The sequence below is a fragment of the Episyrphus balteatus genome, chromosome 1 (genome assembly GCF_945859705.1).
Source record: "Episyrphus balteatus chromosome 1, idEpiBalt1.1, whole genome shotgun sequence".
NCBI classification, from domain to species: Eukaryota; Metazoa; Arthropoda; class Insecta; order Diptera; family Syrphidae; genus Episyrphus; species Episyrphus balteatus.
In genome coordinates, this window is record NC_079134.1 from 65283776 (window position 1) to 65311372 (window position 27597).

At 33.0% G+C, this 27597-nt stretch overlaps 1 protein-coding gene across 2 annotated transcripts in view; it reads right to left on the reverse strand.

The window, feature by feature from the left end:
* Positions 1–268: 268 nt before the first annotated feature.
* LOC129907700 (uncharacterized) overlaps positions 269–27597 on the reverse strand; it is a 196885-nt gene continuing 169556 nt past the window's right edge. The window contains exons 3-5 of one of the 2 annotated variants that reach the window (XM_055984024.1): positions 24887–25301; positions 1745–1890; positions 269–1686 (exon numbers count right to left, since the gene is read on the reverse strand). In XM_055984024.1, the coding sequence (XP_055839999.1) occupies positions 1471–1686; positions 1745–1890; positions 24887–25301 (777 nt within the window). In that variant the 3' untranslated portion in view covers positions 269–1470. Of the gene's footprint in view, positions 1687–1744; positions 1891–24469; positions 24739–24886; positions 25302–27597 lie in introns of those variants that run through there. The other variant, XM_055984025.1, reaches the window with a different exon arrangement.

The window sequence follows — 27597 nt, forward strand, 5'->3', positions numbered from 1 at the left end:
TTATTCAATGACAAAGTATATCAATTTCGCCATTCCCTTACGTGATAAGCGAGTTGCTTATCTTTTAGCTTATCCAGCTGCATTAATTGTTTTCTGAAAACACGCACAGACAATACCTGGTAACATATAGGGCAACTTAATCTAAACAAACCAACTAAGTTACAAATAATACTTTATTTTCTGAAAATGTAAATATTTTTTTTAGCAGAAACCACGAATGCGGAAACAAATTTGAAATAAAATGTTGCTTTGAATTTGAATAAATAAAAAATTATTTGCCGCAGAAGAAAAGTTAATTATAATTATTTATCATTACATTAAAGGGCTCATGTTTGTATATTTGTTTTTCTTACTATTTTACAAATTTAAATTTTTTTTCATATAAAAATAAAGCAATGAATATATGATTTCTTAACTTTCAGTGTTAAAATATATTTTATAGATCTAAAAAATACTTATTTTATACATATATTTAAAAAGTATGTACGGTGTTAGTAAATTGTTTAGATCTGTAATTGTATTCATTATTTTTTTAAATTTCGATTTTATTTTTGTTTCTGTTCTATGCAAGTTGTTTTCTATGCTTTACATAATTTTCTGCAAATTTAGTTTTTTAATTAGTTAATTTGAAAAGTGTTAAATATGAGAAAAAATTGAAATATTTTTCGATTTAATACATAACTACGATCCAAATGGAGGGCTTTATATATATAGTATACATAAAGTAAGAGAAGGTAATTCTATTATCACACATTTTGCATATTTTAGGCAAGAAACTTTTTCACGTTAGTTTTAAGTTGTATTGTTTTTCTTTTAATATTTGTTAATTTTTATTTTGTAATATCTTTTTTTTATTATTATTATTGTAATAAGCATACGGTTAAATAAATATTAACGTTTTAAGTTTAATACGTGAAGTAATTGAGTTAAAAATTAAAAAAAACGACAAGTAAATTCGAAGTGTAATAATAATACTAAGTGTTCATAAGCATAAGTGGTTGTCATGACATTCAGCGTAGGCCAACGGAATTATATACATATTTTTTTTAATCTTTTAATTTTATTCTATTCCACTTTATAAGTTAATATTATACTGAATGTCAGTAAGACGTGTTAACTTCTACCAAAGTTTTACTATGGTCAATTAAGTACATACATGATTTCTTGTATTTATGATTGCAGAAATCATCAATCTTGAACGAATATGTATTAATAATGAAATTAATTGATTCCTTCAACAATTGAGTATTTTTTGTTCGTTTGTTTTGTTAAATTTTAATTTTTGAATATACTAAATAAATACTAAAATACTCACAATAAGTTGATCCATATTTGTAGTTTTTATAAAATAATATCATGTTAATAGTCAAATTTGATTTCATTGCTTATTTTGTTTATAATAAATTAGTTAAATCTGGTACCCCTAGGAGTTAAATTTTTTTTTTTTGTTTTTGTTTTTGGAACACGCTTTTAATTTGAACGACTAAGGTTAGTATTGTATTGAAGTTTAGCTTGGGATTCATTAGATACTAAATTTAAAGGCGAGTTGTAACTCTCATTCTCATGACTGCTATTATCGCTTTCAGTTTCTTCGTTTCGAGATGTATTGAGTTCTTTCTTAACGTCAACTGGAATTTCCTTGTCGACTTGAGTATTTTGACGTGAGCACAGGTACTGCGAGTAATGCTAGAATAAATAAATAAGTGTACTGGTTCTGTATGAGGTTTATAGAAATAAGGATTACCTGTGAAGAAAAAGCTGTTTTGTCGGGACTGTTAGAGCCCAAAGTCATAAAAAAGGAGCTATTTTTTAAAACTTGAAGATCATCTTTCTGTTCGCGTTCTCGATGATTGCTTGTGTCTGATGAACTTGCAGCAGCAATTTTATTTCCTGTAATTTTGTATCAGTATTCGCTTTACTATTTAAAGATAGCTTTATTATTGCTTTTATTAAATGGAAAACCAGTTTTATAAATAAACAAATAACAATAGAATTTTATTTAAGAGAAATATTAGTTCAGCTCATAAGAAAGTTTTTGATAAGAATAATTATAATTGAAAAATAATTTTCTGATATAAAAAATTTTCTTAATACATAAAACAAAAAGCAAGTAGTTGTAAATAACAAGTAACATAATAAGTTCTTAACTTCAATACTTTCCCTTGAAAGTAACATTTAAATATCTTGTCCAATTTGTTTGTATAATGTTTTAAGACGATAGCTTGGTAATGGCTTTGTCATTAAATCAGCAAGTTGATGTTCTGTTGAAATTTGTTGAACCATAATTTGTCCTTCAATAACTTTTTCTCTACTGAAGAAATGTTTTATGGCAATATGTTTCGTTCTTCGATGAAATTCTGGGTTTTGTGAAAGTTGTACTGCCGCAGAAGCATCGACTTGAATGACTGACACATCCTTTAGTTCAAAAATGCCTTTGAATAATCTTTTAAACCAAATAGCTTCTTTGGCTGCTTCATTTGCCGCTACTATTTCTGAATCTGATGTTGATGTAGCCACGATTGCTTGTCTTTGGCTAAGTCAAGAGATAGCTCCACCAGCATTTTTAATAACGACTTCAGAAGTTGAACGTCCTGTCTTCATATAACCCCCAAAATCTGCATCACTGTAGCATTCCTGTATTGGTTTTTCTGCATCATTTCGATAAGTTATACCATATTCTAATGTTCCTGCTATGTATCGAAAAACTCTCTTGACTCTGGTAATATCTTCAGTTGATGGATTTTCGAGTGTTCTTGAAAGAAATCCTATATGCAAGATCTGGTCCTGTACCACGCATTAAATACATTAATACACCAACAAGCCGTTGGTATGTTGGAAATGTGTTTCTCTCGGTTTCTTCTTTCCCTGATTTGAAAGTTTCTGTATTCTTGTTTCTTGATCATAGGAGTTGAAGTCGATTTCCTTTCAGAAAAATTAAATCTTTCAAGAATTCTTCTAGTATGTGATGACTGTTTAATTTTAATGTTTTTATCTTTCAATTCGATTACTAATCCCAGAAAATAAACAGCTTCCTTCCAGATGATTTTAAATTCTTTGAGTTCATTTATAAATAAATCGAAGTCTTTCTTGTCTGTGGCCGCAACTAAACCATCATCAACATATAAAACCAGAACAAGTTTATTCCCATTTCGTTCACGGGTACACAAACATGGATCAGCTTCACTTGTTTTGAATCCCAAATTCAAAATAAAGTTTCCAAAACTTTTATTCCAGCAACTTGATGACTGTTTAAGACCATAAAGGCATCTTTTATACTTCATGTATACGACTTCTCCAAGTTCTCCATATGGAAAGGCTGTTGATACGTCAAATTGCGCAAGGAGCATGTCTTCACTTGCAGCAATAGAAGTCAATACAATAACGCTGGCTAAAACCTTTTGCTACTGACCTTTTATATTTGTCGATACTACCATCAGGATTTTTCTACAAATTGTAAACCCACTTGCAAGGTATAGCTTTTGTCCCTTTTGGTAATTCGGTTAGTATCCGTCTTGTTTTTTTTTTTTTAGTGATGCAATTTCTCTTTGCGTTGCCTTTTTCCACTCATTTTTGTTCTTACTGATAGTTGCTTCTTGGTAATTCTTGGACTTTCCAAATTGCTTAAAAATTCTTCCACTTACTGACTTACTTAGAGTGACCAGCGCCGTAAGGCGGCTACAATCCGCTGTGGATTTGGTCCTCAACCAACAAGCCAGCCAGCTCTATCCTTAGCTCGCTGCTTCCAGTTTCGCACGCCAAGTTGATTGAGGTCCCCTTCCACTTGGTTGCGCCACCTCAAACGAGGTCTTCCTCAACTGCGCCGTCCCTCTGGGTTGGAGTCGAAAACTTTTTGGGCCGGAGCATTGTTGTCCATGCGCTCGACGTGACCTAGCCATCTTAGGCGCTACACTTTAATTGTCTTGCCTAGGATAATGTCCTTGTACAACCCGTAAAGTTCGCTGTTATATTTTCCTCTAAAGGACCATTAATACACCATCCAGGATGTTTTCATCCGCCTTCGTAAAAGTCTATGCTTGTGCACCATATAGCAGGACTGGGATGATAAGGGTCTTATACAGGGACACCTTAGTTGCTCGGGAGAGGGTTTTGCAGGTCAATTGCCTTCTCAAACCAAAGAAGCAGCGGTTGGCAAGAGTAATTCTCCGTTTGATTTCAGCGCTGATGTTGTTGTCTGTGTTTATAGCGGAGCCTAGGTAGACGAAGTCATTTACTACCTCGAAGTTATGACTGTCGATGGTGACGTTTTGTGCAATGCGTCGGTGTTGAGTGTCCTTTTTTGACGAAAGCATATACTTGGTTTTGCCCTCATTGAACCCGTTTTTGTCGCTTCCGCTTCGATGCTTACAAAAGCGCCATTGACATAACGCCGAGTTCTTTGAATAATGTCAATATCGTCGGCATATGCAAGCAGCTGGACGGACTTTTGAAAGATGGTGCCTCTGGTGTTGACGTTTGAGTTCTGTATAATTCTTTCAAGCACGATGTTAAAGAAGTCGCATGACAGTGCGTCGCCTTGTCTAAAACCTTTTTCGACATCAAATGCTTCGGTATGGTCTTTACCGACTCTGACGGAGCTGCGTGCATTATCCATCGTCATCCTGCACAGCCGGACGAGCTTGGCAGGGATGCCAACACTAGACATGGCTCTATAAAGCTCGTCTCTATAAATACTGTCATACGCGGCCTTAAAATCGATGAACAGGTGGTGGGTATCGATTTGTTGTCCCTGGGTTTTTTCCAAGATCTACCGTTATGTGAACATTTGATCGATCGTGGACTTTCCTGGTCTAGAGCCACAATGATAAGGACCTATCAGATTGTTGACGAACGGCTTCAGACGTTCACATAGTACGGCAGAGAGGATCTTATATGAGATGTTAAGGAGTCTGATTCCTCTGTAGTTGGCGCAGGTTAGAGGGTCCCCTTTCATAAGGATCGGACATACGATGCTGAGATTCCATTCTGTGGGAATGCTTTCCTCCGACCATATTCGGCAGATGAGTTTGTGCATACTCCTAACCAGCTCATCTCCTGTTGCTTTAAATAGTTCGGCAGTAAGGCCGTCAGCTCCAGCGGCTTTGTTTGACTTTAGCTTGGATATGACTGGCTTCACTTCTCCCAGGTCGGGGGGACGGAAATGTTGGCCTTAACCGTCGATTTTGAATGGTGAAATCTATCTTTGGACGGGGTTGGCTTCGTCATCGCCATTGTTTTGCAGAGATTGCAGAAGTGACCTTTCGATATTCTCAGCATTGCTTGCATCTCTACTACGATGATTCCCTGTTGGTCTTTGCAGGCTTCAGTTCTAGGTTTATACCCCTGAGATGTTCTTTTTACCTTCTGGGCTCTATTTCATAAAACTATTAGTCTAATAATTATTATAATACAGTCAAATAAGGAGAAAAAAGGGGTAAATCTCGGAATGAATGTTAATAGTAATTTTTTTTGCTCAATATCTTCCTTTTCCCATTCTATAACATATCTCAAAAGTCTAGAAAAATCTCATGTCCGCTTGTCGCGATTTCAAGGTCAAATCGCGAAATGGAGATTTTTAAACTTAGCAAAAATAGGTGACGTGAAATAACGCCCTACGAAATAAGGCCGCATCGGCCCTTATTTCCATTTGTAATGGAAATTAGGCCCTGACAATGCTTGTGGCCTTATTTCCATTTCAACAACGAAATTGGGCCTTATTTCGTTTTTTCTACTTGGAAGTAGAAAACAAGAACATCTGAACATCTGAACTTCCAAACTTCATTCTTTAAAAAAAATTGAAATGTTATGTGAAATTCAGAGCGTATAAACGTCACATGAATAAGCAAGGATGCAGCCCCCTACAACGCCTTTCCCCCTTCCTAGGGCATATTTACGGATTTGGGGTGGAGGCAAGGTTGAGTGAATTCAATATTTCTTTTAGTTTCCTAGAAACTTTAAAATTTTGAAGAAAATATGCTCACACCCAACCTAACACCTACCTTGAATCGGTGCAGGGAACTAACTTAAAAATTTCATCTGTTGTGCGTAATAATTCTACTTTTCCGTTATATTCCATCATTTATGGTGGGAAATAAGTTTATCCAAATGTGTGTCAAAATATTTCTCCCTTCAACTTGAAGAACAAAAATACATTTAAGAAATTAAAAATAAATAAAATTGAGTTATATACTTACTCGTAGTAACATAAGTAGATACAATTTAATTCCAATGTTCAAATGCGAAGCGGAAAAAATTTTTCTAACCCGAATTTTAATGCGAAGCGGAAAAAATTTTTGCCCACGTGAGGATCAATTTTGAGGTGTGAAAATTTAAAATTCGCGCGAATTTTTAAAACTCAGGACGTTCTGCCTGAGTCTGCCTCCGATGACAAATCCACATCCAAATGTGCTTTGTTGACGGTTGCAGTCGCCGCACAGTGGCCCGTTTTGACTTTTTTGCTTGCAAAATTAATATCTTCTAAACAAATAAAGATATCGTCACAATTTTTTGTTTATCTTGAAGTAAATTTCCAAGGCTATGAAAATTGCGAGTTTAAAAAAAAAACTTTACAGGGTGTTTCAGAAATTGGTGTTAAAGTAAGAAGTTTTAGATAAGGTGATAAACATAATGGTATTTTGATATACAATCGTCAAAAATCAATTTCTGAAGTAATCTGAGTTAAGTGACACAGTGGGGAAAAAGGAAAGGAACCTATTCGAGTGAAACAATAAAGTATTTTTTTTTATTTGTATGCAATGTTTTATTTTTCTTTATAGAAGAGTTCATTTATAATGTATTTCAGTGATATATTACAAATGAAACAGTGGAAAAAGATAAAAGTAACAAATTAACATATAAAAAACACTAGATTTCTTTAAAACTATCATCTAAGTCCGGGGTAATTTGGTTTCTTTCAGATTTTTTGGTTTCTTGCATGCCTTAAGGAAGAAATATGTAAGTGTATCCGATGAGGTTGCAAGCATGTTAAATAGGTCTTCATTCTGCTTAGTCCTTGAAACTTTGCACGAATTTTGATATCTGTACTTCTTGTAGTCTTTATTTTTGCACTCCTGGGCTTCTTCTGACAGTTCTCCAAGTGGTAGTGATTGATATTCGATGATATTTTGACTATGGACCAATATTTTTTGAAGAGTAGGCGTGAGTAGTTTTTCAGGATACTTTTTTTTAGAAGCTCTGCTGTTTCCTGAGTATAATCTCCAAATTTAACTGCATTCCCTACTTCCCTGCAATTCAAAACATTCAGTAGGTATTATTTTCAGCATCATAATAACTTCTCCATTGACTCCAGTTATTCGAGCGGTTGCATCTGATTGTTCAAAAAATCTCCTTGAAGTGTTTCCATTGCTAGTATTTCCATATAAGAGGTTTAAAAGAAATTAGCTATGAAACCCTTTCAAAAAAATTAGGTAGTAAATATACATAAAATATGTTTTTCCTTTTAAATAAAAAATCATGTTATTGAAATCCACCACACACAAAACAAAGAACTCTAATTTTCCAAGATTTTATTGTTACACATGAAAAAAAAAAATTCGAAAAACTGACCTTATCAAATCAAATTGCTCTAGCTCAGTTGGATGCAAAATGACGTAGCTGAGCTTTTGGATTTTTACACTAAGAAATATATAAGGATTTTGAATCAGCTGAGCTTGGTTTTTTTACATAGGAATCTTTTTTTTCTATGCAATTTTAAGTCGAAAAAGTGTGCAAAAAACGGTGTTTCAAAAAACATTAAATTAAACAATTAAAAAATAATTTTTTTATTTTCTTTTTTCAATTTTTGGTTTAAATAATTACACAGCATTTGAAAAAAAAAAAATAAAAATCCAAACGTTTTAGAAGCCCTCTTCCTAGTTTTAACACTCAAAGCTAAGAAAAAAAAACAGATTTTTTTTCATAATAAAAAATTATTAACTTTGATTTGCTCTATAAGGCACACCAATAACCCAAATTGAATTTTTTTTTTCGAATACTCCAAATATTTGTGAATCCAGTGATCTTAAAAGTTTTTCATTATAGACCCACCCGAAAAATGAATATTGCAAGCACTTTTGCCTAAACGGGCCACTGTGCGCCGTAGTAGATATCGTGGGTCTTCAATTTTCTCTTGCCCGGACCTTCCCATCGCATTCCTTACGGATGGCAGTTATATCTGCCTTATAGCAATCGAGGGCCTCCGCTAATTGTTCGGCTGCAAGAGGTCTGTTAATTGACCTAACATTCTACGTGCAGATCCGAAATTCATTGTCCTTTATACGTTTGCTAGGGTCGTCATCAGTAAATCCGTCCGTTTCCGAGCCTTGTCGTCCTTCCATAACTACATCCTACTTCTGGTCGGGCAGTTACCCCGACGGCAGAAGCCCCCAATCTGGAGGGCCAGGCCCTTTGATGACTCCAAGGACGAGAGGTTGGCTAAGCCGCTCCTTATAGACATGTGCTCTGAATATGTCTGAGTAGCTCGTATAAGGTGTTCACCAAGTAGTTCGGCCTTACTGGAACTGGTGACGCTACACAGAGAAAAATAGACCACATAAAATAGAACAAAAACAATAAGATTTCTCTATGGTTTTCATCCAAGAAGGAAACCTTATTAAAACAATCGGGTTTTCCTTATTGTTTTAAAATCTGCAAAAAAATAAAAAAAACGATGACCAGGCTGGGAATCGAACTGGAGACTTCAAATCATAAGTCGCCCACCTTACCACCTGAACCAAACTGCCATGAAAATATTGATCGCGATTTTTGTTCTAGTGCTAAGTTAGAAAAAAAAATCAACTTTTCAGTAAAATTTTAATAAGATTTTCTCTATAAAAATAATAAGAAATCTCCTTAAAAAAACCTTATTAATCGTTGATTTTAATAAGATTTCCTTATGAAATGTAGGGACGGTAAAACAATATGGCAATCTGTTAGTTTTTAGCGGGTCATATTTTTCTCTGTGTACCATTGATTCTAAAAAAGAATTCTTCCGCTACCGTCATTTGTTGGAAGTGCCTTGGTGGGAACACTCCTTCGTTGGGAGGGTAATTAGTAGCAACAGCTTCATAGTAGTAGTCACCGTAAGCCCATCCGCCACGACAAGGCTTACCCCCATGGATGGCAATAGATATGATCGGTTAAATTCGGAAGAAGAAAATGTAATATATATGATGGTTTTGAAAAACAACTTAAAAATTAATCCAATTTCATTGGATTTTTCGATAAAAACTGAATTTATGCATTGAAATAATTGATTTTCTCAAAGACTTTGGCAATAAGAACTTAAAACTTTTGCTATTTAACTTTCGACAATAAGGGCTATTGAATGAAGAAAAAATAACTTTATATTTACCTAAATGTTGAACCATTGAATAATTAAAAATAGAAGTGACACCGCAGATTACTCATACGACTATAAGAGTACCGGAAGATAGATGAACTACAGGTTTGCGCCTCAACTATCATGTATTTTCGAATTGAGTCCTAACTAATAATTTTTTTTAAACCTTCATAAAAAAATTAATAATTATTATTATTATACATTTCAAAGAGCTTATGTTGATATAAGTTTTCGTATATTGAAAAGTCATATTAGTCTAGAGAACAAGGACGATGCCTTTTACTCCTAGTGGCCTAGGTTCGAATACCGGTAAAAATTGAAATTGTTTTTTTTTTTTGTGGAGATTTTTTTTTGACAAATTTAATTAATTTTTATTCTAGTAGGTAATGTAAAATAAAACACAATCTCGATTTCCCGTCGGATTCGAACCTAGGCAGGTAAACTTACTAGACATTCACCTTATCCTCTAGGCTATCTCCACTTTTTGAAATAGGAAGCGGTTAAGGATTTGATTTTTGGTTGCTGGATTTGCTTTTGGATTGTTGGATTTGCTTTTGGATTGTTGGATTTGCTTTTTAATTCAACGCACGATACTAGCGACGACAATTTTACAGCGGAAGTTTCCCTGGGTGTCCACTTCTATTTGTAACTATTCAATGGTTGAACTTAAGAAAAAAATTAGTCAATTTTTTTTCAAAACTTCTATTAAAAAAAGTTCTTCGAAAATGAAACACTTTTTTTCATAAATTTTAATACATTTTGACATTTCTTTTATAATTTCAAATCATAATATAAATGTGGCCTAAAACATTTTGAAAAATAAATGCATGTTAAAATTTTTTCAATAATTTTTTTTCAAAAATTTGAGTTTAATTACCATTTTTTCAAAAACCCTTCACTCAATTTACTTAATTTTAATTTTACAAATATGAATAAGCTTCTAGCTTTTTAAAAATTTATATTTAAATATTATAGGTGTTGCCGTTGTGTTCAAATATTTTTCTTTGTGTTTGAAGTCATTTTGTGAGAAAATTGCATTTATCGCCTAAACTATGGAAGATTGTCCTTCACTCCCATTCCCATATAGTTGTTTTCCTTCAATTGCCTAGACAATCTTTTGGCATTAGTAAATTTATAAAATTTAGGCAACATTTTTTTGTTCACAAAAATCATCAATTAAATTTAAAAAATGAAAACGGCAACAGCGGCAAATTTTTTAATTACCGACGTTTGAAAAAAGAGATCATCAAAATCTGAGCTGTCCGGCCGGGTTCCCTAATACTGCCATTTTTTGAGCTTTAGTTACTCTACTAAAATATTAGTTCAGCTCGTAACAAAGTTTTTGATAAGAATAAATTTATATTGAAAAATTGCTCCCTTCTAATTTTTCCTGTACCTACGAACTTTTATTTTTGAGGTACAAATAGGCAACACTAAGACTCCGATCAATTTTGGTAGCTATAGCTCGCCCGGCCACTCGTTGTTTTTAACAAATCAATTTTAGATTTGTGAATCTATAAATGTGTGCGTGTTAACGTCATTTACCAACGTGGTGGCAATCACATATATTCACAGACAACACTGAACACAAAATGGTTTTGGGGGGGAAGACGTAGGAAATTTTCCAGTCTTGGTATTTTTTGTTTATGAGCCGGCCCATAGACAAGATACTTCTGTGTTCGCTCCGGTGTGCACACAAGTGTGGTGTCTGGTGTGTATGCGTCGCTTAAATCTGTGAAAATTTTGGTAGATGGATAGGTAGGTAAGCAAGTTCTTAGATGAACTTTATTTTTTTGATGGAAGCAAGAAAAAAAAGCAGGGTTGTAAAAAATCTTTTTTAAAACAAATATTTACTGCAACTTGATATTGTTTCGCATTAAAAAATGCTATTGCACCATCTTTATTGACAAAAACAATATTTTGCCTTATTAATTGTACTTATTGCAAATTAAAAAAAATTCTCCATAGAAAAAACAAATCAATGCAAAGTGTGGGGGTGTGGGCAATAAATAGTTCATTTTTAATATTCGTCGAACTTCTTACAATTTTAGTTGCAATAATTATTTTTTTTAATGAAAATATTTTTCTGTTGTACCTTATACAATTTTTTTTATTGATGCAATTTTTTTCAGTTGCAATAAACGTTTTTTTTTCAATTAAAATATTTTTTCCAAAAAATATTCTTTTAAATTTAAATTCATTTTTTTACTTGCGGTTTACGATTTACGGAAAAGTTAAGAATTCGTAAAAAAATCGAACTCGAGATAACAAAAAGCGAAGATTGGGTCTCGCAATAATTTTGACTTTTACAAACATTTTACAGAAAGCCATTTTACGGCACAGTTTTTGAAAAATTAATTTTTAAAATAAAAATTTTGAAAAAAAAATTTCAAAGTAATTTTTTCAAAATTTCATGTAATTAAGTACTAATTTAGTTCTTTAAATTCGATGCTCTTATTCATTGAAATTTATTTTGTGATTTTCGAAAAATTAACAAAAAACCAAAACTACTTTTCTCTAAAAAACCTCTTTATTTTTTTGTTTTTACATGGCTGGACTTGTTAATAAATTAATTTATGAAACATTAACCATTCGTCAACTATTTTTTAAACATTTAGACTTAATTAAGGATACAATAAAGTGATACCGTATTGGATTAATCCTGAATTGATCAACTTTTTTCATTGATAACACCTGAAAACTTACCTGAGAATTTTTCTTACTATGTCTGGGGTGCTCGCTGCTCATGGATTCTAGCTTTAAGGGGTTTTAGGCAATTTCTTAATGGAAATTGAATAACAAATAATAATGTACATCCAAAAGATCAATCGAGGACAAGAAATGGCAAATACGAAGGATAAGAATTCAAATGTTATCTAGGAAAAAATGATTCTCTTGAAACCATTAAAAATCAAAGAATATGATTTAAAAAGTCCTTTTTTTATTTTGAACTGCTTGCGCAAGTACTATTCATTGTTTTTTTATAAAAAAAAAAATAAAACAATTATACTGCCTTAAGACCCTTACAGCTAGAATCCATGGGCAGCGAGCACCCCAGACATAGTAAGAATCATTCTCAGGTAAGTTTTCAGGTGTTATCAATGAAAAAAGTTGATCAATTCAGGATTAATCCAATACGGTATCACTTTATTGTATCCTTAATTAAGTCTAAATGTTTAAAAAATAGTTGACGAATGGTTAATGTTTCATAAATTAATTTATCAACAAGTCCAGCCATGTAAAAACAAAAAATAAAGAGGTTTCTTAGAAAAAAGTAGTTTTGGTTTTTTGTTAATTTTTCGAAAATCACAAAATATTTTTCAATTTGGTTTTTTGTTTTTGTTTAAAAATGAATAAGAGCATCGAATTTAAAGAACTAAATTACTTCTTAATTACATGAAATTTTGAAAAAAAAATTACTTTTAAATTTTGTTTTCTAATTTTTTTTTTTCAAAATTTTTATTATAAAAATTAATTTTTCAAAAACTGTGCCATAAAATGGCTTTGTTTATAATATTTGTAAAAGACAAGGGTTTTGGCTTTACAAAAAGGTGTAACACGTTATTATTAGTATAACCTTTGACTTTTAATAATTTTTTCTCCAAAATAAGTCAATTTTTTTTTTTTAATTGCCCCTCCCCGCTAAACGAAGGGGAATAGATCCTCCCACCCATACGATGTTTTTCCTGTCTCGACCTAACCTACACGCTCTAGCTTTTTGGCACATTACTCCTGAATCACCCTGTATAAATCACTTTTGTATGCAAAGTCACAAAGTCACTCTCCACTGGGTACCTGGGCACGTTGGTGTCCAGGGTAACGAGGAGGCGGACTCCTTAGCAAAAACGGGAAAATTCCCCTCTAATGGGACCCGAACCGTATTGCGGAATAGGAGAAAATGTCATTAAAAATAAAATAAAACTAGACGAGGAGTCCAGGAGAGCAAAAAACTGGGCAGAACTACCAAAACTGAGAAAATCGAAAATGCTCCTCGGGCTCCTCACTGGCCACTGTAAGTTAAGAAGGCACCTACATATTTTGGGTTTAGTAAATAGTGCAATATGTAGATTCTGTAGCGAAGAAGAAGAAACACCAGACCACATCCTGGGTAGTTGCAATGCACTAATACACCAAAGACTTAAACACATGGGTCGCTACCAAGTCGAAGAGGATAAATTGCACTCTTTGAAAATACCCCAAATAATCAATTTCATGAAAGGAATTAGGTTAGAGGAGGAGCTATAAAATGAGGTACTAACTCATTTAGCTTAATAGGGGGGTACAATAGATCTTACAGGTCGCAGTACATCCTATACCCCAAATATCAATCAATCAATCAATGCATATAATATAAGAATATTGCGCGAAAAAAATATTGTTGATTAATGTACTTAGTAGCTGATGCAGAATCAATAAATGTTATGTATTAAATTATCATCTGAATTAAATTGATTAGTGATGCAACTAAATCATTTTTTATGGTTTAGGTATCTTATAATAATTTTCATAATTTTATGGGTTTAAATTTCACTGTAATTGCTCACTACGTGACCGTTCTTCTGTACCTACTAAATATTAAAAGAAATGGAAGATAAGTTCAAAATTCTGAGTTTGGGGACCAGTTTCTCAAATACACTGCTTTCAATTTCCGTATACTTGATTTTGAAATTTGTCAATTTGTTAGAAAATTAGGTCCATCAAGATAGCACCCACACCCCCAAATTTCCAAAATCTGAGTATGCAATAATTTGTTGCTAATTTGTTGCTAATTAGTTGCTCTAATCCCGAATTTGTTGCTCCACCCCTTCCCCCTCAAAATTGATGGAAAAGGAGTGGGTGCTATCTTGACGTCAAGATAGCACCCACACCCATTAAAATCTCAACATTTAAAAAAACTGAGTACGCAATAATTTGTTGCTAATTAGTTGCTCTAGTCCCGAATTTGTTGCTCCAAGATTTGACCTTGAAATGCACTTCAACAGTTTTCTCAAAAAAGCTAAATTCCTTAAAAATTAACGCACAGCGACAAAAAAGGTGTCAAATTAAAGGGCTTCTCAACACCTTTTCAAAAAGGTCTCATTCAACTTTTAAACCCATCTCCTTCATGTCCAAAATGCATTGTGGAACTTGTGGAACATATCAAAACGTCAAGATAGCACCCACACCAAGAAAAACTTACAAATTTAAAAAAATAAGTATGCAATAATTTGTTGCTAATTTGTTGCTAATTAGTTGCTCTAATCTCGAATTTGTTGCTCCACCCCTTCCCCCTTAAAATTTATAGAAAGGGTGTGGGTGCTATCTTGACGTCAAGATAGCACCCACACCCCCTAATTTCAAAAATCTGAGTATGCAGAATCTTAGGGATAATTTGTTGCTAATTAGTTGCTCTAATCTTGAATTTGTTGCTCCATGATTTGACCATCAAATCGACTGCAACAGATGAAATTTTTGTGGAGACTTTTTATCTATATTTTTTTTCAAAAAACTAAAAGTGCCAAATTAAAAACATGATTTCATGCACTGCAAAAAGTAACTTTAAAATTTTCCATCGCTTTTCATTCCAGCATTAAAGTCCAAAAACTAGTCAACTCTCACCCATAAAAGCGGTGTGGGTGCTATCTTGACGTCAAGATAGCACCCACACCCCCAAATTTCCAAAATCTGAGTATGCAGAATTTTAGTGTTAATTTGTTGCTAATTAGTTGCTCTAATCTTGAATTTGTTGCTCTATGATTTGACCATAAAATCGGCTGCAACAGATGCAGTTTTGTGGAGACTTTTTATCTATGATCTTTTTTAAAAAACTAAAGATGCCAAATAATAAACATGATGTGATACTCTGCAAAAAGTTACATTAAAACTTTAAATCGCAATCCATTCCGGTATTATAGGCCAAAAACTAGTTTTTGATGACGTCACTTCGACAAAAAAAAAGTAGCACCTCAACGAATTAAATCCAAAAATCTGAAAAAACAGAAATTTGATTCTCCTGTGAGGTTAAGATCTAATTTAGATACTAAATTTTTCCATTACGTACCTATAGGTATAGGTAGGTCCTACCTAACTAACAAATATATATAATATAAAATATAATATATGTATATATGTATAAATTTCAAAAATCTGAGTAGGTATACCTACCTACAGATATTACTTGCTACAACCAATAACCACTTAAGGCGAAAAAGAAAACAAAAATTAGGTCTAACTATAATGCTCCGCATTTTTAAATGTGCCGCAAAAACAGCTCAATCTTTTCTTAATTCGATGTAGTTGGTTTTAATTTATCATAGTTAAAAAATTAGGAAGACGGGACTTTTAATTGGAAAGCATCATTAGCGCACTCAAAAATTTTTGGCTTTACTCACTAAGTTCCTAAAGGCCTCAATCCCACATTTGACCCCTCTTATATTGCCCAATGTTTTCAAAATTGAAATTGAATTTTAAAAATTAAGCACTCAGTTGTTTCAAACAAAGGAATATGATAACAATAAGCATTATTGTTACAATTTCTTGAATTTTTAAAAACTTGTACAAATTGTGAATAGTGTGGGTATTTGTATCCTAAAATTTTTATGCATTTTTCCGTCGGCTAATTTTATCTATATATAGCCTTAATTTTGGAGAGATGCATTTCACATTCATTTAATTTCATTTACTACCACTATTACATTTCTAAAACCCTCAACGCTCTTCATCCAATCAGATCCCTACCTATTTTTTTTAAACAAACAAAATAAAAATTTATCTACCTATACTAAATAAAAAAAAATTACACATTGATTTTCTTAAGAATAATCGCGTGTGTATGTATACGTTGATTTTAATTTTGGCTCCGCCCTCGACGGCTACTTTGATGAAAATACACTATCCAAATCAGCAATACCTACACGCCTACACCCTGAAATGTTTCTTTCTTTAGTGCTTTAGTCGGTTTCAGAACTGCTCTGAGGTAAGTATGATTTGCGTTCTCTCGAGTCAAAAATATTATGACTAAGGTATATACATACATATACACATAGATATAGCTCGTAGGGTCTTTCTTAATTTCATGTGGATTTTAAATGTTGATATTAGTATGAAAGTTTTTTCTCTTTACTTTACGATAAAAATCGTTGCATACTTTAAGGGAAACAGTAAGAAAGTAAGTATTTTAAGCCCTGATTTTTAAATCGTTAGTTAGACTATGAGAAAAATAAATTTCATTATAAAAAGATGGGTGGCATAACAGCTAACATAAATTTTCTTTATTTTTTAAACTTGGTTTTGTTTTGTTTGATATTATAAGAACTATGAAATTATACAGTCTATCTAAAAAATTATCTTGAGTGAAAGGGTGATTTTTTTTAAATGGTAGGTATCCTAACTAATTCATTTTCTCAGGGAAATTCCGAATAAAGTAAGTCTATACATTTTTTTTCATGTGATAGGGTGTTTTTTTAGGTCTAGAGAAAATGTGGGTTTATTTGAAAAAATGAGTAATAATAGTGGTATTCTATTGAAATTCAGCAATTATGGTACTTTTCAGATTGGAAACAATAAACTATAGTTCCTATAATAATAGGTAAAAAGGGTGTTTTTTTTTTGTAGTGAAAACAAAATTGAAGGGCTACCCTAATGAAATTTGGTAAAAACCTTGTATTTCGATGACAAATTGAACGTTTATTCCTACTATCTAGGTACTTAGGTAAGTTCTTAGACGTTATACACGGTTCATTGGCTTTTTGGGACCAATTACTGTCTATTTGCAAAAAACACCCTTTCACACTCAATTTTTTTTTATACTTACTAAAACTCTTTAGTATTGCTTTATATAGCTAATACAAGGTTTTTACCAAATTTCATTAGGGTAGCCCATCAATATTGTTTTCACTACAAAAAAAAACACCCTTTTTACCATTCCAGCCTTAAAGTCCAAAAACTAGTCAACTCTCACCCCTAAAAGCGGTGTGGGTGCTATCTTGACGTCAAGATAGCACCCACACCTTTTCCATCAATTTTGAGGGGGAAGGGATGGAGCAACAAATTCGGGATTAGAGCAACTAATTAGCAACAAATTAGCAACAAATTATTGCATACTCAGATTTTGGAAATTTGGGGGTGTGGGTGCTATCTTGACGGACCTTAGAAAATTGCTTCTGTCGCTTTAATAATGTCTTCAAACAACTCAGGCAATCTTTTCATATCATTTAAAGAATGCATGTCCAAAGAGCTGACACTAGGATACTATGATGTTAATGATCGAACGCAATTGGTTGCAGATGCTAGTCCTATAGGACTAGGAGCTGTATTAATACAAATTAATGATGCGGGACCACGAGTGATTTCCTATGCTAGCAAAAGTTTATCGGAAACTGAGAAACGTTACGCTCAGACTAAAAAAGAAGCACTAGCTTTGGTTTGGGCTACAGAACGATTTCATTTTTATTTGTGATAGAAGTGATTTTTGGAACAAAATCAAGACCTTGCGCGAGAATTGAACGCTGGGTTTTGAAATTAATGTCTTACAAATATAAGGTGATTTATAGACCAGGAAAATCGAATATAGCTGATCCATTATCACGACTGACCATTTGCAAAGATCACATTATAAAGTCATTCGATGAGCAAACAGACAATTATGTTAACTGGGTTTTATCAAATGCCACTCCGGTTGCAATCAAACTGGTGGATATCGAGCAAAAATCGATTCAAGATGATACGATACAAACAGTTAAGGAAGCATTTCGGGAAAATATTTGGACAGGAAAGGCGTTGGAATTCAAAGTTTTTGCAACTGAATTCTGTTTTTCGGGTGAGATATTGTTACGTGGAACACGTATTGTTATACCAAAAGCATTACGAAGTCAAACACTTGATTTGGCACACGAGGGTCATCCCGGAATGACACTAATGAAGCAAAGATTACGGTCAAAAGTTTGGTGGCCAAAAATGGGTATGGAATTGGATAAATGATTTGAACGAATATTTACTTATGTACCGTTCAACCCCACACTCCACGACACAGAAAACACCGTCCCAAATGCTCTTTGGACGTAACATAAGAGATAAGCTGCCGAGCATACACCAACCAATGGAAATTGATGAAGAGGCCGCCGACAAAGACAAAGAAAAGAAAGAGAAAGAAAGGTTATATGCAGACAAGCTAAGACGGGCTAGAGAAAGCGGTATAGAAGAAGGAGACGAAGTTTTCGTAAAACGAATGATAAAAACAAACAAATTGGCATCAAACTTTGAACCAGAACCGTATAAAGTACTTTCAAGAAAAGGTGATGAAGTTGTTATTTTGTCAAAAGAAACAGGTAGGACTTATCGTCGAAATGTTTCCCACTTAAAGAAGTTGGAAAGTACAGCAGAATTGAAATCGATTAATAGCTCAACTAATGTAACAGATATTAATGGGAGCGTTCAGTTACCAGTTCAACCGACAGAAAATAGAGCAACGGCTGGAATTCGAAGATCAAGCAGACTGCTATTGAGGTAGAATTTGAAATCATTAGGAAACGTTAGTTTCAACAATTAATTAATATTAAAAAAAAAAAAAAAAAACAAAAGGAAAAACTATTGTAGTATTGTTACTTTATATTAATATTTTGTTATAATTATAGTCTTTAAAAAAGTCGACTCTGAATAAATATTCAGGAGAAATAGAAAAAATAAAATCATTCGATTTGTAACATTCAAGCAAAATACATATTTTATTGAACACTACAAATAGCAAAAAGTTATGTTCCAAAATAATAAATAGCAGAACTAGTGTGTTATTCTTATGTTACATGTAAGTAACATACACTGCCTATGACCACCAAAAAAGTCGAACGACAGAGAAAATAATTTTTTATAGAACAATAATAATGTATGCTGTATGAGCTTTAAAAATGCGTGGCTCAAGGTAGTTTTTCTGATGAGCAAAATTGAAATTTTGTTGACTTCGTTTTTTGATGACTTCATCGAGCCCATCAAAATTGAACTTTTTCTCATCAGAAAAACCAACTTCCTACTCATTTTCTAGCTCATATGTAGCCAAGAAAATTCTTAACGAATACCTTTTCGTTCCTTGTCTAGAGGTGGTTTTGGACTTTTAATGGGTTAAAATGATCCGTGATGGTTATTACTCTGCGGACTGTTGAAACATTTTCAGTAAAACGAGCTTTTTGTTTGCTTTTTGTTGCCGCAGAGTCAAATGAATTTGAGGCAGATCTCAAAATTTCTCGTCGATTAACTGCTATTTTTGTCGTTTTTTTTTACCTCAATTCATATTCATCCTGTACAAACTTTTATTTCTGAGGTACGAAAAGGAATAGGCAACACTAAAACTCCGTTCAATTTTGGTAGCTATAACAGGCCTGGTCAGTACTAGTTCTTTTAACAAATGAATTTTAGCTCTGTCGACAGTATTCAAAGCTTTGAATCTACCAATTTTTTTATACATTTTATGTAAACGACCAAATTTCACTAAGAACAGTTCAACCTTTTATTTAGTATGCCAATCACCTCAAAACTCTCATAAACAATGAAGATAATGACCTTGAATGACCGTGTGTCTGTTCAGTTGACGCAAATAAAACTGCATTTTTCCATATGGGGCGCTTTGTAAGAGAACACGAAAAAAAATAGCGGTATTTTTTGAATTATTCGTTCGGATTTGTTTTTTCAACATCACAAGCAAATATTAAGCATCATTAAATGATAAATTAAAGGTCAATATTAGGAAAAAATGGGCAACATACCTTTGAAAATTGTGTGCTTATTCAGTTGAAGCGGAGTGTATATAAACATATTTTTCACTCAAAATACACTTAAAAGTTAAAATATTGAGAAAATCAAGGTAAAGTGTCAAATGTATAAATGGATTTAAGTTCGTCACAATAATAAAACTTCTGCAAAATATATGTAAGTTTTGACTAGGTCAAATAATAACAAAATTGTTCTTGGAACTTTCCACTTTCTATACAAATGTCTCTGTTTTTATTGTTGTCAACAAAGTTTACCCTAATCAGAACCTAAAAACCGAAAAGAAAAATTAAATTCCTGTTTTAAAATTATAATAAATTTGTATTGGTAATTTTATTGTCAATACGTAGTGCTTTGTTTAAACTAAACATCTTTGGCAAATTCTTATCAAAGCTATTACTTTCCATTGGGTTGGGGTCAAAGTTCTGCTTTCAAAATTCTGTTATAAAATTCTGTTTTTAAAGTTCAGCTTTCCTGTTTCTCAAAATTCTCCTTTTCATAATTATTTTGTTTTACAAAATTCTGCAAGAAATTAAAAAAGGGTTAGGAAATTGTTAATAATCACGCACTTTTAAAATTTTCCAAACCCTTTTTTAAGAAGGAATTTTGAAAAATCTTCCTTTAACTTATTTAAGCAAGATTTGCTGCTTATTTAATAACTTTCTTAATTTTGTCCTTTTTTAATATTATTTAAATACAAAAATTATTAAAAATTCATTAATTTATCAAATATGTAAAAATTAATAAGAAAAGGAATATTTTTTACCCCACAACATCTTTTAGCTGTCAACGGCTATTGTAGGTTATTAGAAAGTCAGTCTATAGATTAAGAAAAATATTTTCGACATTTAAACAACAAACAGTTAGAAAAGTACTAAAGTTGGGGAAGGGTATAGCTCAACTCTGGACAACACGACTTTGTACACCCCGTCTAAGACAGCCCGACTCAAGATAGCCCGACTCAAGATAGCCCAACTCAGGTAAGATTTTTTAGGAGAGTAAAGAGTATATAGACGCCCACCTGAGGCGAGTTGCGATGAGTCGGGCTATGGGTTGAGTGGGGCTGTCTGAGTCGGGTTGTACAAAGTCGTGTTGTAATGAGTCGGGCTATACTGCCGTGCTAAGCAAAAAGGCCGCATATCCATTTTTGTAGTTTTGAGATAAATGCATTTCACTGACAAGGGAAAAGGTTGAGAATTGTAAATGTGCTCAATTTCAAAAATGATTTTAAGCAACTTGTAGTAGGAAAATTATAATTTTTAGTTTACACAATAATGTGTATCTAATTTTTTTTTTTTAATATTTAGAATTAGTAATAAATACATTTTTCTCTTGAGGAATACAGAGGAGTAATATCGTTGTGCTCATCTTCATTGACTATTTTGAGCCACTTGGAATTGAAAATACGATGTTTTTAGTTAACACATAAATGAAGCATTGTTTCAGGATGTCAAATATGCCTTTAACTCAATTTTGGATTTTTGGCTCATGCGCGCTTTTTAACTTAGTACGGCAGTATACCCTTCCCTTAAAGTTGAATTGCATTTATACGGTGGTAACCGAATATGATATGAACAAAAAACAGAATAATTTTTCAAATACACTGGTCAACAAAATTTAACTTTTTTTGCCACAAGAGTCAAAATATACTTTTCTAGTAGTTTTTGGGGTGCTGAATCCGAATCTGAAGTCAGAAAAATTTGATTGGGCTCCATTTTTGAAATATTACCGTTATAAAATACTAAAAAACGTCGTTTTGTCTGTTTTTTTGGTAAACAAATTTGTAACGGTTATTTTAAGAACAGATATTCTTCTAACAAAAATTGTTTAAATTTTCCCGATATCTCTTTTATTGCTCGAGATATCTTAAGTTTCATTTAATAAGCCAAAGAGAAACTAAACTTAATCTAAAGTTTAAGTCACTGGTCACAAAATTTTTGCCACAAGAACCAAAATATATGGATTCGAGTTCAGCAACGCAAAAACCTTCAGAAAGGTATATTTTGATTCTTGTGGCAAAAAAAGTTTAATTTGGTTGGCCAGTGTTGTTTCTGATTTAAATATCGCTACTTACATTTTAAATATCTCGGGCAATAAAAGAGATATCGGAAAGATTTAAACATTTTTTTGAAAGAATAAGCTCTTATAGGCACCGTTACAAATTTATTCATAATGAATTACTCCACATAAAAACATTACCTCGAAAACAGCCAAAATTACGTTTTTTGACATTTTCTAACGGTAATATTTCAAAAACGAAGCGAAATCAAATTTTTTCAGCACCCCAAAAACTACTAGAAAAGTATATTTTGGTTCTTGTGGCAAAACCTTGTTGACCAATGATATTAGTCCATTAATTTAAGGTTTTAATATACTTCGAAAAAAAAACATACAAAATTGAGTAATACAAATCAAAAATATGAATTTATTCGTGAGTGCAATCTAGTCACCTTCTCTGCGCTCTACTCTAGAAACGTTTGATTTTACCTATGATGACCTCCGAGCAAAAGATCGCGAGATATTTGCGAAAAACCTTTTGACCCTTATAACATTTTAAGCCAGCACGATATCAATATCGATTTTTCACACCTTCATTACAACGCCGTAATAAAGTTGTATACGGTCGTTCCAAAGTAACGGAGAAGACATATTGAGCTTCTTTTCAGTCTATCTCGTTGAAGAAGCAATCTTTTTTCTTGAAACTTGGTAGGTGTTAATGTCTCATGATAAAGTTGATTTGTTATATGTTTCAAGAAAACCTTACTTGACTTCTAGAACATCAAACCCACCAATTTTCAAGAAAAAATAATGCTTCTTCAACGAGATAAACTTGATAGTAAGCGTGAAAATGTCCTAAAAGTTCAAATGGAATGGCCGTCTACCAAAACTCAGCCCACTAGGAAACTTTCCGCAGATTGGGGTTAAAAATGACTAAAAAGATTAGACTACATTATGATGGCAGTGTTTTGAAAAGTAGAATTTAGAAATTGTCGAATTTTAAAAGACCGAACAGAAAAAAAGGCAGAATTTTGAAAACCAGAATTTTGAAGTCAGAATTTTGACCCTCTCCTTCATTCTTCACTTACAAATATACATTATGTATGTACATCTGTACATTCACACAGCATGAAGCTACATATACGCAAACGGCAGAATGACATCTATAATTTTGACATTTTTCCTTCATTAAATCAAATGAGAAACATGTCACCTTATCAAATTGTAGGTGTAATATACACATTTTCATGTACTTTGTATTATTATACCCATGGACGTATTATTTATAATATAATGAGAAAATTACTGTTCATTTTTTTTTAGAGAAAATATTTCCTCGTACAGCACATCTAGCGTGATTGATTTTTCGAACTTCGATGACTGGTGACTTTTGTTCACTTCCAGAAAGCTGTTCTCTCACGAAAGATGACGTATATCCAAATTCTCTTGTCTCAATAGTATCATCTGCGGATAATGTTTCATGCTTTTTGCTAGATGCGTGATTTTGTAGAAGAGAAGTGCTGGGAGATGGTTTGTTAGCCGTTACTACTAGTGTTGTTGTTTTCTTAGCAAGTGTAATATTTTCGTTTGGTGATATAGGGAATGTTGGTTTTATTCCCGTAGGTGTAAGGTGGCATCATGTAAATGAAGAGTCTTTCGATATAGAGGTGCATTTCCCCCACCGATAGAAAGAGTCTTTCGAATAAAAATAATATTCGATTTCGGCGAAAGTCAATTGTTCACATGAGCCATGTGATATAAAGGTACATTCACTGCAACTAATTTTATCAGTATCACTACGATCAATCTTTTTATTGCAAATTAGGCAGAACATATCGGAATAATAATAAAGTTTAAATTCGTTCACCACAAGGACAATCCCAGTTGAATCCTGTTAAGGTACTCTGAAAGTGTGTAATCTTTCACAAAAGAGAGTACTCGCGTGAGAACAAACTAATTCCCCTTGCAATTTTCAGCCCAAAAAAATTCATCATAATAAAAGTATAAGCAGGTGGCCATGGCACAGAGGAATAGGTAGATGACTTCAGAGCCAGACATCGTAGGTTCGAGCCCAACGGTCGGCCCTTGAAGTTCTTTCTAAATCGCCAGCTTAACTGAAGCCACCTGTGCGGTAATATGAAACAATTTTCAACTATGTCTCCTCCTCTGTGCCACGTAGTTCTATGTTATATGTTCTTTCTTTGTGTCTATCTGTCTCTCTCTTGTGTCATTGTCTTGTGCTGTCTCAGCCAAATGTCCTCAGTTGCCGCGCTGATAAGTGTCAGTAGTTCGTACATTTATGTACTTTGTACTATAATATAATAATAATAAAAGTATAAACATTTGCTTACAAACAGTTGTTATTTATTGGAAAATATTCATTAGTTTTTATTAAGATTGTGTGTATTTTATACTTATTTGATTTCATTCTTAAGCTTTTTAAAAGTGAAAACTAAAATATTTTTTGTTCATGCTGCCATTTCTTGTCTCCAAATTTTTACAAAATTTTTCTTTGTCTGAGAAGATTTCACCCTTCTTCCTCTCTTTAAAATTTGACAGATTTCTTATTTTTGTCCAAAAAGAACCCAAACATAACCAACGAGTATATGACTAAAGAAGATGACCCATGCCCGGGTCGTTCACTAATGAAATTAGTAAAAACACGTCTGTAACAATGTATTCGCAGTTACCACAACGTTACTTCAGCTTACAGTATTATTTGTGGACTTTTTAATAAAAAAAGACGATTGTTTTAAAAAAATCGACAAAATGCATAAAAGCTCAAAAAAATAATTCCAGATTAAAATTACTTACTTTTTCTTCCACCCATTTCACTGCCTTTAGGGCGTCTTCTGCGTGTGTGAATAGTATCACGCCTCATCGAATGTGGTCTGTTAACACCATGTAATTTAAAATACAGACCACATGCATTACAAACCATTTCTCCTCGAACATTTCTTCTCCATATGGTTGTTGTTAATGTTCCACAGTTCGAACAAGACATATCCTTTTGGCTGCTAATAAAACTCGAGCTTTTATTCTTTGATTTTTCACCTGGAGCATTATTGGTCCAACTGCTGTGATCTAAATAGTCATCGGAGTGATGTTGATTTTTAAATGTATGACCTGCATTTTCAAAAATATCTTTGCAGTCCGATTTGCTTGGACAGGCTTGCTTCCTGCGGCCAGTTTTCATATTGAAAGACAATTTTTCTTTTTCTTCATTGTTCTGTAATGAAATAAACGTAAATGTATGTAAAGAATTAAGAAACAAGTTAAATTAAGTAAATATCTTTAAGGCCCCAGATGCCGCACGAGCTGGTTTAACTTTTTGAGAATTCTTTTTTTGCAAGATTAATTATAAATATATCAATAATGAAATATAATAAGGGTATTCACGTAACGAGATAATTTTCTACTTTGCAGAAAAATAGAAAATTCCGCAAAAGGTTTAAATGAACACCCCAGCAGAAAATAATTGCGTAAACAAGGGAAACAAACAGCCCTTCAAGCAAACAAGTCCGATCTCGGTCCGAATCCGCTCCGCCTGATGCGGAGCTGAGTCCGACTTCGGATCAGAAACTGGTCCGAAGGCGGCTCAAATTAGTATGGAAATTATAATCACCGCGAAGTCGATTGCATATGTATTGGTGTGGTGAAAATCTCCATTCCGAGAAAACGGAGCCGAAGTCGGACCCGAGGCGGATTAGCGAAAACCTACCAGAAAGAGAAACAAAAAAAGGATGATGTTTCGCATTTGCGACCAAAAAAAGAACAAGATTTTTTTTTTTTTCACTGAAATAGTTTTATTTATTTAACTTTCACAAACACAAATGTTTACAATTATTTTCTGGAGAAACAGCATACAGGCAAGCGGCAGGAATAATTGATTTTCCAAAATTTTATTTGTTGAATGTTGTTCGTGGTTGGTGCTGGCGTCAGGCTGCAGGAGAAGATGACTTCCTACGAAAAACATAAATAAGATTAATTACACCGGCACACAAAAAAAAAAGTGTCATGTACCAGAAACCAGACCTATCTTTCTATATGTTTTTGGACCCGCTGAATCCGAATTTCAAGTCCGTTTGGCCCTGTCACCCTCCAGTTTTGAGTAATATGCAAAAAACTCAAAAAAAGGAAGTTTTTTGACTTTTTTGGGGTCTTTTTTACACTTTTTTCAAAACTAGAGGGTGACCGATCAAAACGGACTTGAAATTCGGATTCAGCGGCCCCAAAACCATATAGAAAGATAGGTCTGGTTCCTGGTTCATACAACTTTTTTTTTGTTTGCTAGCACTGCCGCGACATGTCGCTGTCATCCCCGGCACACAAAAAAAAAAGTTTCATGTACCAGGAAGCAGACCTATCTTTCTATATGTTTTTGGGCACGCTGAATTCGAATTTCAAGTCCGTTTTGCCCGGTCACCCTTCAGTTTTGAGAAAAATGCAAAAAACTCCAAAAAAGTCATAAAAATTCAAACAAAATGCACTCACAGCTCAAAACTGGAGGGTGATGGGGCCAAACGGACTTCAAATTCGGATTCAGCGTGCCCAAAAACATATAGAAAGATAGGTCTGGTTCCTGGTACATGACACTTTTTTTTTTTTTGTGTGCCGGTGTTATTGATTAGAAATTTGCTAAGCTACATTTCAGCAATGCATACCTGTTTTTTATTTCAATTAATATTAATAATATTATTATTATTATTTTTGACGAGTCACGAGCACGACACGCGAGGAACTTCAACAAATAACAAATAAATAACAAAATGGCGCTTAGTCATTTTCTTGCCTTTGTCTTTCTTTCGTCAGTTCTCCTTTTCGCACTTTTCACCACGCTTCTCCTTCGACTTTTGTGTTCATACACAAAAAGTTGCAAGTGTGTGAGTGCAACCCCTTTTTCGCGTTCTAAGGTCGGAGTGTCTTTGTTGAACTCAGTTTTCTTGCTTGAAGGGAGCTGTTTGTTAAACGTCAAATTGAACTTGTTAAATTAAAAAAATAAGTCAAGCTAATTTTGCAAATTATGCAACAATAAAAAAAAATGTAATTTGCTCAAATAAAATAATATTCTCTTTTCAATATTAACATACTTTATTTGTGGTTATCTGAATAATAAGACATAAATCGCGTTCAAAAAGATATTCCAGGTACAATTATGAATAGAAGTACGATTAGTAACATATTTACACACATTTTTGATTTACAGAGCTCTGAAAGTACACGTTTTTGGCACTTTGATAGACCCTCTTAAAAAATTAATTTCGAGCAGAAAAAAAAAACTTTTTATTCATTTTTGTTGGTAATATTTACAACTATTACATACAAAAGTGAAATAGAACTAATTTTGTATGCATAATTAGCCAATATTTTGATAAACGGAGTTCTGAAACTACATAAAAGTTAACTGGAAACAATGGGTTTTTTGCCTATTGGACTCATCAAATTCTCTTTTGTTTTATCTTATGATGGTCTAACGGTAAATAAATTTATTTTATCTTCAGAAAGCAGCACATTGAAATAAACCT